Genomic DNA, 19,150 nt, shown 5'->3' with positions numbered 1-19,150 from the left:
TGAGTGGGTGTAAGCAGATTTTCCTGTATTAGATACTGCATAACTTGTTTATGAATACATTTTTCTAGTACTTTAGAGAGAGGGAGGGGATAGCGATATGTCTAAAGTTGGAGATATCAGAGGAGTTACCTCCTTTGTGTATAGGTAGAGTGTAGCATTGTTTCCAGATGGAAGGGACTTTAGATTTAGAGATAGAGCGATTAATCAGGATAGATACAGGGACAGCAAGAGAGTCAGCTGCTAGTAGAAGAAAAGTGGAAGGAATATTGTCAGCTGATGCTGAGCATGGTTTCAATTTAGAGAGTAGAGTTTTGATACAGCTAGTAGTACAGGTTTGATGGAGAAGGTATTTGAGGAGATAGTATTAGGAGTACATTCAGAAAAGTTGGAGATGTTAGTAGTAGAGGTGTTTGGGTTAGGGTTCAGTAGATATAGATATTGAATCGATAAAATAGGTACTGAAGATAGTGGCAGTTTCTTCAGATGTCTTGTCTGGGCATGGATTGGGGGTGCTAAGATTACTGGGATGTAATATTTGGAGTTCCATAATTTTTTAGGATTAGATTTAAGGGTTGTGGGATATTTGTTATAGAAGTTCTTTTTATCTTTGTTTATGTGTTTTTTTTTTGTCAGATTTCTGAGTTTTTTATATTTTTGCAAGTCTGCAGGGAGCTTGGTTTGTGACTGTTTTTTTCCATAATTTGCCTCTAGTTATCATAAGGGTACAAGTGGCTTTTGAAAGCCATGGAGATATGGTGGACTTAATTTGGACTTTGCAAGGGGGAGCAAGTGAGTCTAAAATGCTAAGGAAGGTGGAGTTGAAAGCTAGGACTACTTCTTCTAGTGGGAGTTGGGTAAGGAATTTCCAGTTTACTTTAGAGAGGAGGGCATTTAAGGTTTCTGGATGGAAGTTGGAGAGTTTGCGACAAGTGGTAAATCAAGGAGGTTTTGAGAAGTGGGAAGTGAACCTAAGCACTTTTATAGGGGAGTGATCGCTCAGGGTGTTTGGTAGGATTTCAGGGTTATGATATTTGGAAGGATTAGATACAAGTACCCAGTCAATAAAAGTACTAGGTGTGTGAGAGTTGTTTGTATGAGTAGGTTGGGGGATTAGCTGTGTAAAGCCATATAAATTAATATTGGTATTAGAGTTTGGATTACTGAGAGTTAACCAGTTAAGGTTGACATCCCCAAGGAGGATAGTTTCATTGGGGATGTGTTGAGAAAAGTATGAAAGAATACTTTCAAGCAGAAGAATGTTGTCTCCTGGAGGAATATAGATGGCTGCTACTGTGATAGTGGTGACATATATAGATATTATACAGTAGCTTCAGGGGTGTTCATGCTTCTTAAAAAGTACTATGCTCCATTTCTTGCACTGATGTTAAACCCATGAAGGCATATCAGGGACGAATGATTTGGTCATCCTGCAGGATACAGGTATTAGCTGGATAATTTAAAACAGTGCTGGGCTTGCAGTCAGTGCAACTTAGCCAAAGACCTTGTCCATCAGAAAACTATACTCCAGAGATGAGAGAAGGCCTAGTATGGAGCACTACGGCCACCACCAGTGACAAATTTTTTTTGAAGATGAAATACCAACTATTCCACACCCTGGCATTGTCAGTAAGCTCACCAAGCTAAATGTTAACCTTTACATAACCTAATGTATAGCTAGTTGGCTTCAAATATTATGGATATGTTTCCATTGATTAATCTATTTTCTGTTACTTACAGGGTATGCAATACTGGCAAAGGTATTAGCCAAATGCAGGTAGATAGTGTGGACATTATCTAACATATTAGTTTAACTTTTTCATAGAAGTCTAAAAATTAAGTAGGTAAGATCTACTTTTTACAAAGCCAAAGCAACAGAGGTTGAATGGTTGCAGATTACTGATGTTAATTGTAAGCTGTACTGTAATACATTCCATGACTTTATGAATAAAATGGTATGATGTACATATAGCAACTTGAGTCTGTGGCCGTACCTCCCTTGTGAAGGGGCATGGAGAGACTGAGGCTGAACAGGTTAAGAAAGGGTCCAGTAAGGTTATGTTTAATGTTACCAAGGAGATAACCCTGGTATATTTTTGGAACACACAACTGGAACTTTTGGATTTAAAAAAAACTGGATAGGACATATTCAGACATGAGTACAGAGGTAGTGTAGAAAAATAATGGATAACTCTTGGGAGACACTGTGGACAAACATGGAACTATTTAAGAGTACTTTTGTGATATCTTTAGAGTCAGGGTAGGTAGTACCATTTTAGATTAACTGTGTACAATAATACTGGTTACTTTTGAGTTTTCTAATATAATTAAAAAGGCATTATGGTTACATCTAGAGGTGGCAGAAATATTCAATTTGTGAACAGCCCTGCAGTTTTTTTAATAAAACATTCACGTTCTTTACTGATCAGTTTAAGATCTTTTTTGTAAAGAGTGAACTGAAACTTAAGCTTAGGGAAGTTTTTCTTTCCCTTTGATTGTAGAGATCCTTGACTGATTCTACAATGCTCATGATGGATTTCTAGATAGAAGCAAAAAGCAGATTTAATTTCCTAAAGAAGTATTTTTTCCTGGTGTAATAACTTAGGTGTCTGTGGCCATCCAATTTATTTAGGAGATGCTCCCATACATTATGATAATTTGGAGATTGTTTTAGAGCTGAGTGGATTGGTTCAGAGATACAGAGCAGACAACTTTGGAAATGTCTTCACAGAAACCTTCAAGTTAACCTTCAAGTTATGAACGACTGTTTAAGGTTGCTTACACATACGAGTTTGCAACTCTGAATCCTTCTTCACACTATTACAGCAACTACAGAGAGGATTTTCTAGGAAAGGTAATAAATGTCCACAGACTCACCTGCATCAAAGGTTGATAGGGTGAACTTTTCCAGCACAACGGCCAGTTTCCAGGAACAGCAATATGCTTTTGAAGGAACATCTGCTATGCAAACAGAAATTGCAAAAAAATGTAAAATGAATGAAGAGTATTTTATATTTGATTCAGAAGTAGTTGGGGCAATCCAAGACTTTCAGACATGAGCAAGTAACTGTGTCCCCCAAACATAATTTGAAGAGTCTGTTATCAGCTGGTGAGACACTAAAGTAGGAAAGCTGCTGAGGCACTAAATCAGGTGTCAGGCACATGCCTCTGGATAGTGACTGCCCCTCAACCATTAGAACTCTATATTTTAAATGATAAACTGCTTCTATGGAATATTGGTCCAGATATTTCTGTTGACCCACTAATATCTTCTCATGTGGAATCCATAAGAGCATGCATTACAGAGCATTTAGGCACTACTTGATTTAAAGGGCTATGGCTGAAAGAAATGATTTTGAATTTCCATTTGGTTGCCCTGAGGCAAAAGACTTAATGACAGCTGTTTAAGTCAATACCTTTTTAGGGGATAGGCATGATTTATGTAATTTATGTTTATGGTAATACCCAAAGACTACATTAAAAAGACTAGTATACTGATATAGTGGACAAATTATTTCTGGGACTAGGCTAGTAGCAGACAATCATTCAGTTACAGTAGGAAGGTGAAATTTTGTTTCTTGAGATGTGCAAACACTGGAGATAACAAACATTTGTTAAATGCTCGGGGCTGTGGATAGCACAGATGGATGTTCTGCAAACTGAACGTAATGAGGAATTACCTGGACTCTCAAGAACTGTTTGTAACATGGCTTTACTGGGCTGTGTAGGTATGCATCCTCTTGGCCTAGTACTGACACAGAAAATCATTTAACTGTGCATGGAAGAACTTGTTTTTAACCTTACAAAAACAATAGCTTAATTTCCATAATGTACTATTGTATTCCACAATGTTTTTTTATTAATACACCGTGAACATTTCTTGGTATGACAGACACAAACTGAAAATTATTGTATTTTTTTAGTAAATTATGGTGTCAGAGAGTATACTTTTTAAATTATTTTCCATAATTAGAATATGCTATTTATTACAGCTACTTATGATGATGTGCCTTAATGCTGTTGCTCCACATTTATTTGTTAGGGTGTATGTATTTGGGTTCAGAAATATATCTAGCACTGATTTCAGAGTGTTATCTATTCTTAGTAACTAGAAATAGACAGAAATGCCCTCACTAAACAGGGGTACTCTTGTATTTCCTTTCTATTTAGAAATGATCAATCTATAACAAAGCTTGAAAAAATGTAGAAGGATATTGTCTTTGAAGATTTTAAGAGTCCTAGTCTTACATTCCTGTGATAGTTTTAGCCTTTATACTGTACATAAAAATAACCCATAAATGGACAAAACAAGGATACATTGAGACATTTACATGTTTCCCCTAGCCATGATGGACACAGATGCAAAACTGGGGGTGAATTTGTGGTTACCCATCCATTCATTCATACAAATTTCATTTGAATACAGTAAGAAAAGTACTTTGCTTTATGTGGATAATGTATGCATATGCTGATTGTCTTAAACCACATACGTTTGGTGAGCTTGCTTATTTTAGTTGCCATTTAAAATTTTTCAAAATGTACGTTTGAACTGGGCTGGTCCAACTATTCAAAAAATCAATTTATTTAAATCCCTTTTGTGTGAAGCATTTCATATCAGATAGATGCCAACTGTTCTGACAACACGTCTGGAATGACTCGTGATGACTGGCTTTACAGTGGATATCTGCATATGCTCATGTTACATGTGTTCCCACTACAGTGAGAGGTCAAACTAGTAAAAAACACTCCCAGTGAATTATAAGGAAATTCATGGGTGCTACAGTCAAACTTTATACTGCAGTCAGTGGTGTAGTTGATTTTGATGTCCAATCTCCAAAGCAAATTCTCAAGAAAAGCCTTGGAGAACAGGATTGGCTGGTGCCAGGATCTTTGGGCAGAAGATTGGGAAGTGATGTGTGGGTTGCTTTGGAGTTTTAAAGAGTCCAGAAGGTTGTTGACGACCCTCATTATAGTTTTCCCAACAGCAGTCTTTTGTTTGCACACTGGAAAGATTCTAGCTAGTTAGACAGATAGACTGATAGATAGACAGATACATAGTGAATAGCTAAGAATGACTTGTACAGTGTTCTAGAATTAACATTCATTGTAATTATAGTGAAGAGTAAACTGTTTTATTACTGCATAAATATTTGTATGGCCTTTCTAAATTCAGATGGTAGATAAACTCCTGGCACTGGTATACAGTTTGACCTTGTGGTTTGTCACAGAGTTACTTTCATTTTCAACCTAGTAAAGTATTTTGTTTCTTCAACAATGGAACAATGGCTTTGGCGTACACTTTGTTAAAATGGACATAGAAACTAAGAAAAAGAAAACAAATTGTTAATGGTATTAAAAATGAAACGGTGTAACACACCGACAATCTTTCTTTGATAACTTAGAAAACTCTGTTGGCCAAGAAAAAAATAAATTAATAAAAATGCAAACCTTCTTTAGCACTTTAAAATCAGTGAGAAAAATGGATTTCAAGCTGGCACACACAGACATATAAGTGTGTGTGTTTGTGTGTATGGTGCGCTCACTAAAAGGTGACTGCTTAGACATCTTCTGTGGGTGTGCCATTAAGGTAGCTTTTACTAATGTTGCATCTTGTGTTTGATAAACCACTGAAGATCAAAACAGTATAACAGGGTTACCAAAATATGCTAAATGGTCAAAGTAGCTAGTTAATAAGACAAGAAAAGCAACCTAATATATATCTTGCTACTAAGTAACATAGTTGTCGATATACAGGCTTTTCCTCTGGAAGACTGTAAGTAATAGTAAACAGATTAATCAATAGAAACAGCCACAATATTTGAAGACATTTTATAAAGTAACAAGTCTGCTGGACTCGTCACACAGAAAGCTGACACTGATTTGACAGCAGCTGCAAGCATACCTGTACCACAAACTTTTGGAACCCATGCATACTTTTGTTAAACCTTGTTAGATGACCACTCTTAGTAAGATATATTAAGAATATTTACAGGCTGAAAGATATGTAAGTGACAGCAAGTATGTTGTCTATTAAGATTCAAACATTTCTCTTCAGTACTGCAAAAACAATAAAATAATACAACTATTTATACAAGCATCTGTAATGACCAAAACTAGTACCCTGTACATTTTTGGTTTGCAAAGAAATCAAATATAGCTTCTTATTTAAAGCATCATTACAATGTAGACCTGTATGCATTTAATCAGAAAAGATATATACATTACACCAAGTCTTCATTATGGCACTTCCACAGATTTGTGGGTAGTAATACAACATAGGAGTGTAAACTGTGGCATTTGTAGCAACACGAAAGTCAAAACACAAAGAAACCTCATATCATTCCATTAAGTAGTGATATCATAAAGCCATTATACAGAATGGCATCAAAGTGCACATTTAACAAAGCCAGAAGGATAACAGCAGATCCGATCCCTGCTGGTTTTGTTGTGAAGGACCAGCCATGCGAAAGTCTGTTTAAAGCATTCCAACAAATTACCCAAAGATGAACTGAACACATTCATCTATTCCAATTTTTCCTGAATAAGTCACAAGAATTTTGTGGACTACAGGGTATATTTGCTGACTTTTCTTTGTATTTGCTATGGTTTCTCTGAATGGAGTCTGAAGTGCTAGTGGGCTTTAGCAGCTGATGTTATGTCACACTTCGGAAGGATCAACAACCTGACATTCATGTCTTTTGACAGGTCTGCCCTGGTTTCCATTCATTCTTCTTCATGGCATTTACTGTAAAGAATGAAAAAAAGTACACATTATAACAAGTATCACTGCCAAGCTATATCACTACCTCAGGATAGTTAGCCAATATCAAACTTCAAAAACTATGTTCATTCACAATCAATATTAAATCAAATGCACTGGGAAGGACTGACAGACATCAAGAAAGTGTCATCACCTTAACTCATGCAGGATTTGATAAGGGAATTACAATGTGGATTAGATCAAGGGAATTACAATGTGGATTAGATCAAGGGAATTACAATGTGGATTACATCATGTGTTCAACAGATCTTTTTTTAATATTTTTACTTATATTTACTGTTATTAGTTTTCTTCAATTTGTTCTGTATTTTAAACATTTTAATTTTGCTCACACATATACAAAAAATTATAGTGCAAGGATCATGGGTTCATAGGTAGTTACTAGGCATGCAGTCCAGGAACCATTGAGGAGGCTAGCCCAAATTTCCAACTGCCTCCAAAGAATGTCTGGTTTAAGTGTCTTTTTCATTGTCACACAATGGGAATGAAGGCTGAGGAACTTACAACTGTACCAAAGGAAGTAGCTTGCTAACAGTTCACAGCATTAATGCTAACTGACAGTCAGAACATACAGAAATCAGAAAGACCATATATCTGATGTAATAAAATGATGAATTTGATGTAACAGCCATATTTTACCTCATGAAAATGAAATTCATTATTTTAATAACTGTAAATCAACAGACTTAAATATTTAGAAATAACAAAGGAATTGCTTTATGTGGTACTCAGTGAAAGTCCTAGCAAGCAGCATACTCACTACCCTCAGTGCAGTGTTAAAGAAAAGTAATGGATTCTTCTGATGACTGCTCAGACTACAACATTAATTTTATTGTACTGCTTTTATCCAAACATGCTACATTTGTCTAGGATACTCATCGTGACAATGAAAACTTGTTGCTATTCCTACTATGCAGGCATTAATCTCATTTTAAGAAATATCACGAATGATGACACATTCATTCACAGAGTACCTACCTACTTATCCCAAATGCAGGATCATGCTGCTAATTAATATATGTACAACCAGGTGGTACACAAATATAAAAACAAACACATGAATGTACACTGAAAATCACCTTATCTCTCATAGGTTTATAAGATGATACTAGGCTATTGGCCCAGAGGCCCTTATAAGTCAAGCCAAGAATTTCACCCATGTTCCCTCAAAGTCAGCACCTGTTTCCCTATCCAGCAGGGACACAGGTGGGATCCCAGGGGTATATTTTCTGTTACCCATCCAGTCATCCAGGTTCCTCTTAAAGAGGGCTAGAGAGGCACTCTGCTTGACATGGAGATGGAATCTATTCTACAGACAGAGGAGTCTTTGGGACACAAATCTATCCCACCAACAGGTTCTATTAATGTCACAGACCAGGTTAAGGCCTTGCGTGTGGGTTGCTCAAGTGGAGTTTGTCTTATGGATATGCAGCAACTCCATCAAGGATGGGTCTGAAATGGCTTTGTATGACAGACACTGGTACACACTACAGATCATAGTACCCGATGCACTCAACACAACTCATGTCTGCTAGTACTACCACATATAATGCTTGTTGATATCAGCAACCCTTGTGGTCAGTCATTTGGGGGGGTCACATCACCTGCTACAAATAAAATTATATAAAACCCTAACTATGTCTAAGTTACAAAGATTATCATACATATGCCACATGGATATATATGCACACACTGTGTTGGGTGGAGTGAGATTAGAACCCCTATCTACTGTATTTAGGCTTATACACTAGAGTTCACAGTACTTATCACATGTGCCACAGCTTACATCTCATAAACTAGTTTGGATTCTGTTGTGAAACTTAATATAAGTGAAAAAAAAAGGTATAGGAAGAATGCACAAATATATATGTATACACATCACATACATACATACGCATGTGTGCGCGTGCACACACACGCACATACACATCTAAACATATAGGACTATTATATCAAATTGCAAATGTTCTCCTTTTATATCAAATCACAAAACAATAAGCCTCCCATGCCCCCTGTTAATTATACACACCAACTCTAAGAATAACCAGTGGGGAAAGGGCAAATTCACAGACCATTCTGTACTGTGATCTTGCACACAAAAAAGAATATTAGCTCTTTTGAGCATTTGTTCTTATTAATTACGATGTTATATGTGTGTGTGTGTGTGTATATGTGTGTGTGTGTATGTGTGTGTGTATTTTATATATATATATATATATATATATATATAAAAGCACACCCTTCATTTCTATATCCACTTTTCTATTTCTATACTTACCAGTTTTCCCTTTTTCCTACCATGCAATCTTTTACAAGTATTTGGCTAACCACGCAGTCCCAGTGGTTATGCTGTTGACTACCCGCCACCCACCATGTCTGTTTATTAATATTTTTTAAGGTTTACCTTGCACCTTGCTGTTATAAATTTTTTACTTACAAACCATGTGGCCTTTACACCAATAAAGGTTTTACACCCTCAACAGTTGACATCAACACCCACTTCTTCTAGATGCATGATGCGCTGGGTGTTAATTAATCAGGTCTGTTTTGGTGCAAGGGCAAAACACTAGGATTACGTTTGGCAGTTCCTTTGGCATGACGCACACCTCTACATACAAAATCGATTTAGACAATGGTCCCTATTTAGCCATGATCAGTACACTGGTCCTGCAGTCTGCCTCCTTAGATCACACAGACTGAAACTGCAGCTCCCACGCACAACTTGGCACTCCATGCTCATGCTAGGCAGGCAGCCACATGGTGCCCTTCATGAATATTTTCACCTTTTTTCTTTTTCTCACTTTCCTACCCTGCAATCTTTTAAAAGTATTTGACTAACCACCCACAGAGTCCCAGATGTTTTCAGCAGGTTTCTCATTTTCATGAGTTCAGGATGAGATGTATATTATACAGGAAGATCCAATGAAGCATTTCAAGTGAAACCATTTGCTGAAATGTTTTTAAAAACAAATGTTTTATGGATTAAAAAATAAAACGAAGGTTTTTACAGTCATTTTAAATATGTGTTTTATTATGGTTTTAATAATTGTTAACATAAGTGCTACTAAATTATCAAAGCTGTATTGTTTGAAATGTTACAATAGGTTTGGAGTACATCTGATCACTTAGTTGTTTTTTTAGCACCAAAGACATTAAACTCTAATGGATGAGCATTTGTCAGAAACCAGGCCCATGGACCCTCCCTTCTCATGGACATGTCTTGAGGGCTCGGTTCTCCCCCTGAAACATGCCCACTTTCCTTCTTCTTTTTTAGTATTAAGAAATGTAGGCATTACAATGCAAAAAAGATAAAAAGGCTAAACAAAAGCATGTTTAATAGGTAATCTTGGGTTGTTGGGGTGGGGGTGGTGTGCAAAAGTATTCACATCATAATGTATGTAGAGCTGATACTGGGGTGGGGGTAGTGTGCAAAAGTATTCCAATAATAACATATGTAGAGCTGGTATGTTTTCTCTTTCTTTTGTATAGGTGAATGTCTGTTATTAAGAACCTTAGCTTAATCAAATAAGTTTTAAGTGGAAGCAAGTAAATAAGAGAACACTGAATATAATAAAGTTTTCCATTAGCAACAAATGTTTCAGCATGTCTTTAGAAGCCTGCAGCTGAGAACTAAAAGTTTCTCTTATGTTTCCATGGAGACAAGTTGATAACAGGACAATAAAAAGCCAGAACACTGGTTTCTTCAATGCTAAAAGTTAATGTTTTCTGAAAGCATGCACATTGTTTTTCACATCAAGGGGGGGATAAAGATAAAAAAGACACCAATTAGTATAAGTAAAAGCACAGCAATAACACACATCATATAATGGATAACCTCAATTTTAGATTAATTAAGGCCTATGTTTGCAGATGTTTGTGACAATTGTTCCTATTAGTAGGGTTAAACTTCATTATTTGAAGATGTACATTGTTTTGTGTGTTTGTTTTAAGTTAACATATTATGAAATGTCCTGGGGTACATTTGGTTCTTTGTTTGAGGTTTTTCACTTAAACAAAAAGTATTGTAAAATGTGGAACAACTTCCAATGCTGAAGATAATAAAATGTATAAAGGATTAATCTTCCAAACACTAGAAGGTGCATTTATCACAAAAGTTGGAAATAGACATTTAAAAAAGCTGTAATATATAATAGGTGGGAATAATGACTTTTTATCATAACGGCAAAACTTTCCATATTATCTTGGAATGTGAATGGTCTCACAAGCAAGGAAAGAATATTTAATTGTGCTTTACAGTTAATCTACTACATTTTGCACTGTTATAAAGCTTTTTTACTGTTTCACTGCATTTATGTATTGTTTTATACTGTTTTTCTCACTGCTAGATACTGTTTCATTACTCTTATTGCATGTTTTCTGAATTACTCAACTGTAAACTGCTTTTTCATACTGAGAGTTGTATTTTCTGTTTGTGAGTGCTCTATCTGTGCCTTTCTTTGCATTTTTTGAGGTTTCTGTTTTCTAGTCAGGTATCATATAACTGATTTGTTTGCAGTTAAAAGCATTCTCTAGAGTCTCCTTGCTCCTTTATCTGTTTTAAACTTTCATTTAGTGGCTGCTTGGTGGCTTTGCAGTTACCCGCCCATACTGTATACTTTATCTGGGACATTCCTCCCAATCTAGTGTCATTAGTTTGTTCTATCTAATAGAGAGAGAACATTTGAGAAGGACAACCCACTTAGATTCGTAACCTTGAATTATCTTCTGTTTCTGTTCCAGCTTTCTCCTTTTCCACTTTATTAAAAAAAATTCTGAGCTTGTTACCCCCTTTCCTGTAATTAGTCTAGTCCAGATACAGATTTAGTGTATCTAGGACTGTTTGTAAGCTCCTAAGCCTCCCAGGTCTGTCTGTGTTGGAGGGAAGCCTGTTAGCTTATCAGTGGGAGTGGTAAGCACTAGGTAACCTATCTACCATATAAGGAGTGGTTTCTGGACCAGATATTGTAGTTATTGGCCATTTGGGCAGTTCTTCCATCTCTCTCAACTTTCTGATTTAAAAGCCCACATTTGCACTTGTTTGCCCCCCCTTTCTGTTGACTAGTCTAGTCCAGATACAGATTTGTTGTATCCAGGGCTGTTTGTAAGCTCCTGAGCCCCACAAGCCTTTCTGCATAGGAGGGAAGCCTTTTAGCTTATCGGTGGGACTGGTAAGCACTAGATAACCTGTCTACCACATAAACAGTGGTTTCTGGACAAGAAATTGTAGTTATTTGGCATATGGGCAGTTTTTCCATCTCTCAACTTTCTGATTTAAAAGCCCACATTTGCACTTGTCCCCCCCTTTCCTGTAACTAGTCTAGTCCAGATACAGATCTGCTGTATCCAGGACTGCTTGTAAGCTCTTGAGCCCCCAAGCCTTTCTGTGGTGGACGGAAGCCTTCTAGCTTATCAGTGGGAATGGTAAGCACTAGGTAACCTATCTATGACATAAGGAGTGATTTCTGGCCCAGAGATTGTAGTTATTGGCTGTTTGGGCAGTTTTTCCATCTCTCTTGACTTCCTGATTTAAAATCTTGTATTTGCACTTGCTTCCCCCCTTTCCTGTAACTAGTCTAGTCCAGATACAGATTTGCTGTATTCAGGACTGTTTGAAAGCTCCTGAGTCCCTCAAGCCTTTCTGTGTTGGAGGGAAGCCTTCTAGCTTATCAGTGGGAGTGGTAAGCACTATGCAGCCTATCTACCACATAAGGAGTGGTTTTTGGCCCATATATTGTGGCTTATTGGCCTTTTGGGCAGTTTCTTCCATCCATTTCAACTTTTTGGCTTACAAGCCTGCATTTGCACTTGTTTCCTCCCTCACATGTGACTAGTATAGTCCAGAAACAGATCTGCTGTGTCCAAGACTGTTTGTAAGCTTCTGAGCCCCCCAAGCCTTTCTGTGTTGGTGGGAAGCCTTCTAGCTTACCAGTGGGAGTGGTAAGCACTAAGTATCCTATCTGCCATAAGAGGAGTGGTTCCTGGCCCAGAAATTGTAGTTTATTGGCTGTTGGGACAGTTTTTCCATCTCTCTCAACTTTCCGGTTTAAAAGCCGGTGTTTGCGCTTGTTTCCCACCATTCCTGTAACCAGTCTAGTCCAGATAGAGACTTGCTGTAAACAGGACTGTTTGTAAGCTTCTGAGCAGTGCCAGAGTCTGCTCTTCAATTTTTCCCTTAGATCTACAAGTTCTCTCCTCTCCTGCACATATACTAGCTTATTAGTCTAGCACTTTACCAGACTTCTTGTAGCAATTATTGTAGCACGCAAAAGTGCTACCAGCACTTAAATGTTCTAAAAGGAAACAGATCCAGTACTTATTATCAATGCCCACCTCTCCAGGCATGTCTAAAGCTCAGTTCCCTGTGCTTTCTCCTATTAACCTGGTGAACTCGGGCATCCTGAGGGAATGTAGCAACTGCCTCATGCACACCGACAACCCCCTTCTCTTACCTTCCAACATTCAGACTTGTGAGAAATGCACTTATATATCCAAACTGGCAGCCATGCATTCTCCAGCCAAGACCAGAATAGCTGGTCAAGAGGAGAAGGTCAACACTTGCACCACACCACATAGAACACATAGACCTCCAGAACACACACCAGCACTGCCTTCACATAAAAACATAAACCACACACCCACCTTTGCAGAGGCTCTCAATAAAAATCTACCCAAGCAGCAGACACCTCCAAGGTAGAAATGCACTCCACCACCACAACACAAAACAAATCACATAACTCTCCTAAACAGTGGGCCACTCAACCAAAGCACCTAAGGCAAAACAGCATGCCCAAGACACTAGTCATAGGTGACTCGATAGTGAGGCACGCTGATGTCCCACTCACTAGGTTGAATAAAGAGAAAGTAACAGTCAGTTGCCTGTCAGGTGCCAGGATCCACCACATAATGCACGCACTCAGGTCTCTCAACAACAGGTATAAATAGGTTCATAGGTTATAGGTTTATAGGTTGATACTGGGCTATCTGCCCGAAGGCATATATTAGTCCAGCCATGTTGTGCGGTATTCACCGCCCCTTTAGTAGTTCCCTAGACCGTTGTACTAGCAGCTAGTACCCTTGGCCCCTATCTAGTAGTGCTGTTGGTGTGATCCCGGATGTGAACTTTCTGTTACCCATCCACTCATCAAGGTTCCTCTTGAAGAGTGATAGTGAGGGGCTCTGTCTTATGTAGATCAGGACCCTGTTCCATAGTAAGGGAAGTCTCTGCGAAGGGAATCTATCCCTCCAGCATGTTCTAATCACTGTTGTGTTGAGGTTTATATCCCTAGAGCGTGTAGCTTGAGTAGATTTGGTTTTGCTAAGATGAAGCATGTTCAACAATTCTGGGTTGGACATGGCTCTGTACGTTACACAGAGATCGCCTCTGAGAAAGCGGTATGCAACAGAGAACAGTCTTAGCTTTTTCAATCGTGCTGCATAGGGCAACTGTTTGAGGCCAGTAATCCTCTTGGTTAGGTACCCCTGTAGTCTCTCCAGCTGCTGGAGATGTCTAGCCAGGTACATTCCAATTGGTGCATTGTACTCAATAATGGGTCGGAAGAGGGAAGAGTAGAGGAGCACCATTACATCCTTAGATCTTGATACGAACCCTTTTGTGATCAGATGGGTCACATAGAAGGATTTTCTAACCACTTTGGCAACATGGTTATCAAAGGAAAGCTGACTATCTACTTGGGTCCCTAGATCCCTTATTTCTTCTTCAGATTTCAGGGGATTACCTCCTATGTTGTAGTTTGCGAGTACTCTGTTTTTTCCAAAGGGGATTACTACACATTTTTTTGCATTTAGCTTGAGACCATGGCTTTGACACCATGCATCAGTCTCATTTAGGCCCTTCTGGAGGTTCTCCATGTCAGCCAGAGACTCTATTATAGCACCCAATCATGACTCTTGTCACTGTACATGTGGGTGTGAATGACCTGAGACGTACCTCCCTGAACTACAATAAGAGAGACACAGAGGAGCTCTCAGATTATGTAGCCCAGGCAGGTATGACCCTAGGCCTCAGCAGCATCTTACCATTACCCAGAATGATACCACAGTACAAGCAGAAAATGATTAATTTCAACAACTGGCTAACTTTCTGGTGTCATTCTATGAGTATTCAGTATCTGTCTGCCTGGGATGACATGATTGACAGACCTCGATGCTTTGCCAGAGATGGCCTGCATCTGTCACCCTTGGGCTTCTGGATACTGGCCAAGGTTCTTGCCACCCCTATAGTGCCTTTTTTATGTGGTGTTCCAAAGACCAAATTACCACCATAACAGCTACAAACAAATGCAATCTGAGGGTCATGCTGCTCACCACTAGAAGTCTAAATCTCAAAATGCACTCACTTGAAGCACTCCTTAAAATGGAGAACATCGACATTTGTGCTGTAACAGAGACCTGGTTCAAGGCAGCAGAAAGCACCCCTGCACTACCAGGCTATAACTCAATCCACACCTTTCTGCCCCAGAACTTGGACCGAAGCTCCAAAGGCGGTGGTGTTTCCATATTCATAAAGGATGCACACATCTCCAGACTGGTAGCCCAACATAATGCATCAGAGATACTTCAGGTGCAGCTAACATTGGGTAAGACAGCGATTCAGGTCGTAGCCTGCTATAGGTCACCAACCATGTCCCAAGACTCGCACTCCATGTTCATAATTACCCTGGAGAATATTAGGGTCCAACCTAACACTCTCTTACTAGGCAACTTCAACTACCCCTCCATTAACTGGGTAAACTACTCAAGTACCAATACATTTGACCAACATTTCCTGGAGTTCATTAATTCCAATGGCCTGGACCAGCTCGTTCTTACTCCCACTAGAGGTAGCAACATCTTTGATCTGGTCATTACTAACATGGGTGACTGTTTCTCTACACCAATAGTCAGCTCCTCCATGGTTAGATCCGACCACAAACTAATCACATTGGAAATCCACCCCCCCCCCCAGCAAAGGTAACCACCATAAAAAACTTCTCCAAAACTAATGTTTGGGTCCTAAAAATAGAGATGGCTAACTTCATGGCACCCATGCAAATAGAGAATAGTTGTGTGACTGCAGAATCATACACCAATGCACTGTACGAACACGTACACAAATGCATGGATCTCACCATACCCAATAGAATCAAGATGCTCTCCTCCAAAAAAAGGAAGTCAATCTGGTGGTCCCCTGGCATAAACAAACTCTACAACAGAAGGAGGAAAAGTACAGTTTTGTACCTACCATAAATGTAGATGTTAAGAGTGTTCACACTGCTGCAGTCATTACACTTGGTTATCCTGCCGTCAGGTGGTCCCGCAGTTGGCCAGAGTTCCAAAGTGTTGGTCCGGCGTCGGTTGCTGTCGCTTCTTCCCTGACATCAGTGCGCCAGGGGTATATAAGATGCATCCAATGCCATTTTCTTCAGTTTTTCTTGCCCCAGATGTCAGGTGCCCCCAATAGGTAGGCAATACATATTGTTAATAAAAAATATACATATAAAATAAAAACAATACCTTCAGTTACAAGCAAATACACCACAAAGGTTGTATAGGATAGAAAGGTATAGATAAGTCCAGCTAGTTCAGAGGGGGTGGAGGGAGGGTAACCTGGACTGCAGCAGTGTGAACACTCGAACATCTACATTTATGGTAGGTACAAAACTGTACTATGTTCATCGTGTTACACTGCTGCAGTCATTACACTTGGGTAGAATCCCAAAGCTATGGTTGGGTGGCTGGTCTATAAAGAGTTAGGATTGGCTATGAGGCCCTGCAGAACTGCAGTGGCAAACCCTGCTCTGGATTTAGAGTAAAGAGGCAGGTGATAATTCTTGGTAAAGGTGTGCACTGAACTCCAAGTTGCAGCCTCCAAAATGTCCTTGGTAGGTACTCCTCTGAGAAAGGCTGTTGAAGTGGCTGTTGCCCTGGTGGAATGTGGCCAATGGTATTTGGGACTGATTTTCCATGCTGTGTGTACCAGTAACGAATACAGTGTCCTATCCATTTGGATATAGTCTGCTTTGAGAAAGCCTTGCCCTGTGATCCTGCAGCATATGCTACAAACAGTTGCTCAATTTTCCTGAAAGCTTTTGTTTTGTCCAAGTAGAAGCATAGCTGCCTGTGTATGTCCAAAGAATGCAGAAGTTTCTCCCCTTTATTCTGGGGTTTTGGATAAAAAGTTGGCAAATGGATGGTTTGGTTAAGATCCAAGGCAGTGAAAGGCCAGAGGTAGTTTCCAAAAGACGTTTATTGAACACAAAACAAATCTTTCTCAAGCGCTTTCGCTCAGTGCAATACTGAGCTTTATCAAGATAACAATATAAAACAAACTGGTCTTATTTAAATGGGTGCATAAAGATCATGTGATTCATTAATTGAACTGAATCAAATTTGATTAGTTGATATTTAATTTAAAAGTCCAATACTAAACAGCACAAACTTATATAAAATTCATAAAATCCCAATAAATACACTTTCATAAATATCATTTAAAAATCACATAATATATGTAAATAAATAAATAATGAATGATATTGTGTGTGTTGTTTCATAAAACCACTTTCATAATTATTAACTGATGTGTCGCTGTTAGTGTGCAAAAGACATGTAAAATACAATACAATGCAACAATAAACAATCAAAATAATCAAATGGTACTGCGTTAATACTAGTTCTCTGTACAAAAAATGAATAATAAATAAATAAACTGATGTGGGTGAATAATATTAATTTCTTGCTAAATATTATAACTTAGCCCTTCTTAATTTTAAAACACTACTTAAATTCATATTATCATTTAATCCTGGCCATTTAGCAGCATCTAATCTTAGCTGCCATATAAGCTCCCTATATTCCAATTTGGTCTCCCAGTCACCCCCTCTCTTGTCTGGTATTATCTGGTCTAAAACAATTAACTTAATTTCCATATCGGGGCAGGACAAAAAATGTTTATAAAAAGCATTAGTTTCTTTTTTCTTAGAAATATTGTAAAATTGTTCGTAAATTCTTCTCCTTAAAGTCCTTTCTGTTTTCCCTATATAGAAACTTTGACATTTTGTGTAAAAGCCTAAATATACAACATATTTTGCATTGCAATTGAAATATCCATTTGACCGACCTAGATATTTCCTACATGTCTTTTGCACACTAACAGCGACACATCAGTTAATAATTATGAAAGTGGTTTTATGAAACAACACACACAATTTCATTCATTATTTATTTATTTACATATATTATGTGATTTTTAAATGATATTTATGAAAGTGTATTTATTGGGATTTTATGAATTTTATATAAGTTTGTGCTGTTTAGTATTGGACTTTTAAATTAGCTATCAACTAATCAAATTTGATTCAGTTCAATTAATGAATCACATGATCTTTATGCACCCATTTAAATAAGACCAATTTGTTTTATATTGTTATCTTGATAAAGCTCAGTATTGCACTGAGCGAAAGCGCTTGAGAAAGATTTGTTTTGTGTTCAATAAACGTCTTTTGGAAACTACCTCTGGCCTTTCACTGCCTTGGATCGTATTCCTTATTTGGTTTTGGTTCTGAGCTTTTCGTTTTTCATAGTTTGGTTAAGAGCCACACTAGATATCACCTTTGACATAAAGGTAGGGTTTGTCCTTAAAGAAACCCTGTCCTGATGAAAAATTATAAAAGGTTCCACTGCCATTAATGCCTGTAGCTCTGAGACTCTTTGTGCTGAAGTTATTGCCAGGAGCAGAGCTGTTTTCCATGATAAAAATTTTAGATCGGCTGTGTTGGCTGGCTCAAAAGGTGGTAGGGTCAGTTTTTCCAAAACAAAATTGAGGTCCCAAGTCGGTGTTGGTGCTCTCCGGGGTGGTCTTATGTTTTAGCCCCTCTGAGGTACTGCTTTAGCAAGGGATGAGAGAATAAAGGAGGATTCATGTTGTAATGTGCTGAAATGGCAGTCGTGTGGATCTTAATCGATGAGAAGGATAGGCCTCTGTCCGGCATCTCAGTTAAGTATTGTAAAATCTGAGGAATGTTTGGAGCCAGAGGGTCAAGGTTTTGAGCCTGGTTCCAGGCGCAGAATCTCTTCCATTTTTATGAGTAGGCTTTCCTGGTGCTAGGCCTCCTGGCCTCCAAAATGACATCCATAACAGCTTTAGAGAGAGGTGTTGCCTGTTTGGCTAATGTATCTGCCATGCAGCTAGGTTTAAAGTTTTGAGCTGACCATGCAGGATCTGATTGTTTTGTTGAGTCAGAAGGTGTGGAATTTGAGGCAAAATCCATGGTGATCCTTGAGCCAAGTTCCTTAAGATAGGGTACCAGTGCTGGCGTGGCCAGTCTGGAGCAATCAGGATCATCTGTGTTTTTTCTTGTCTGGCTTTTAGGAGTA

At 38.4% G+C, this 19,150-nt stretch overlaps 1 protein-coding gene across 5 annotated transcripts in view; it reads right to left on the bottom strand.

The window, feature by feature from the left end:
* Positions 1-4,555: 4,555 nt before the first annotated feature.
* Positions 4,556-19,150, bottom strand: part of INF2 (inverted formin 2) — a 735,156-nt gene continuing 720,561 nt past the window's right edge. For all 5 annotated transcript variants that reach the window (XM_044074343.1, XM_044074344.1, XM_044074342.1 and 2 more), the window contains one exon: positions 4,556-6,742. Coding sequence is in view for 3 of the 5 variants with exons in the window: in XM_044074342.1 (XP_043930277.1) it covers positions 6,687-6,742 (56 nt within the window). In the remaining 2 variants the exon portion in view is untranslated. The remainder of the gene's footprint in view (positions 6,743-19,150) is intronic.

Source organism: Protopterus annectens, chromosome 6.part0, assembly GCF_019279795.1.
Source record: "Protopterus annectens isolate FY-2018-M chromosome 6.part0, PAN1.0, whole genome shotgun sequence".
NCBI lineage: Eukaryota > Metazoa > Chordata > Ceratodontiformes > Protopteridae > Protopterus > Protopterus annectens.
This window is presented reverse-complemented; position numbering and strand designations above follow the sequence as displayed.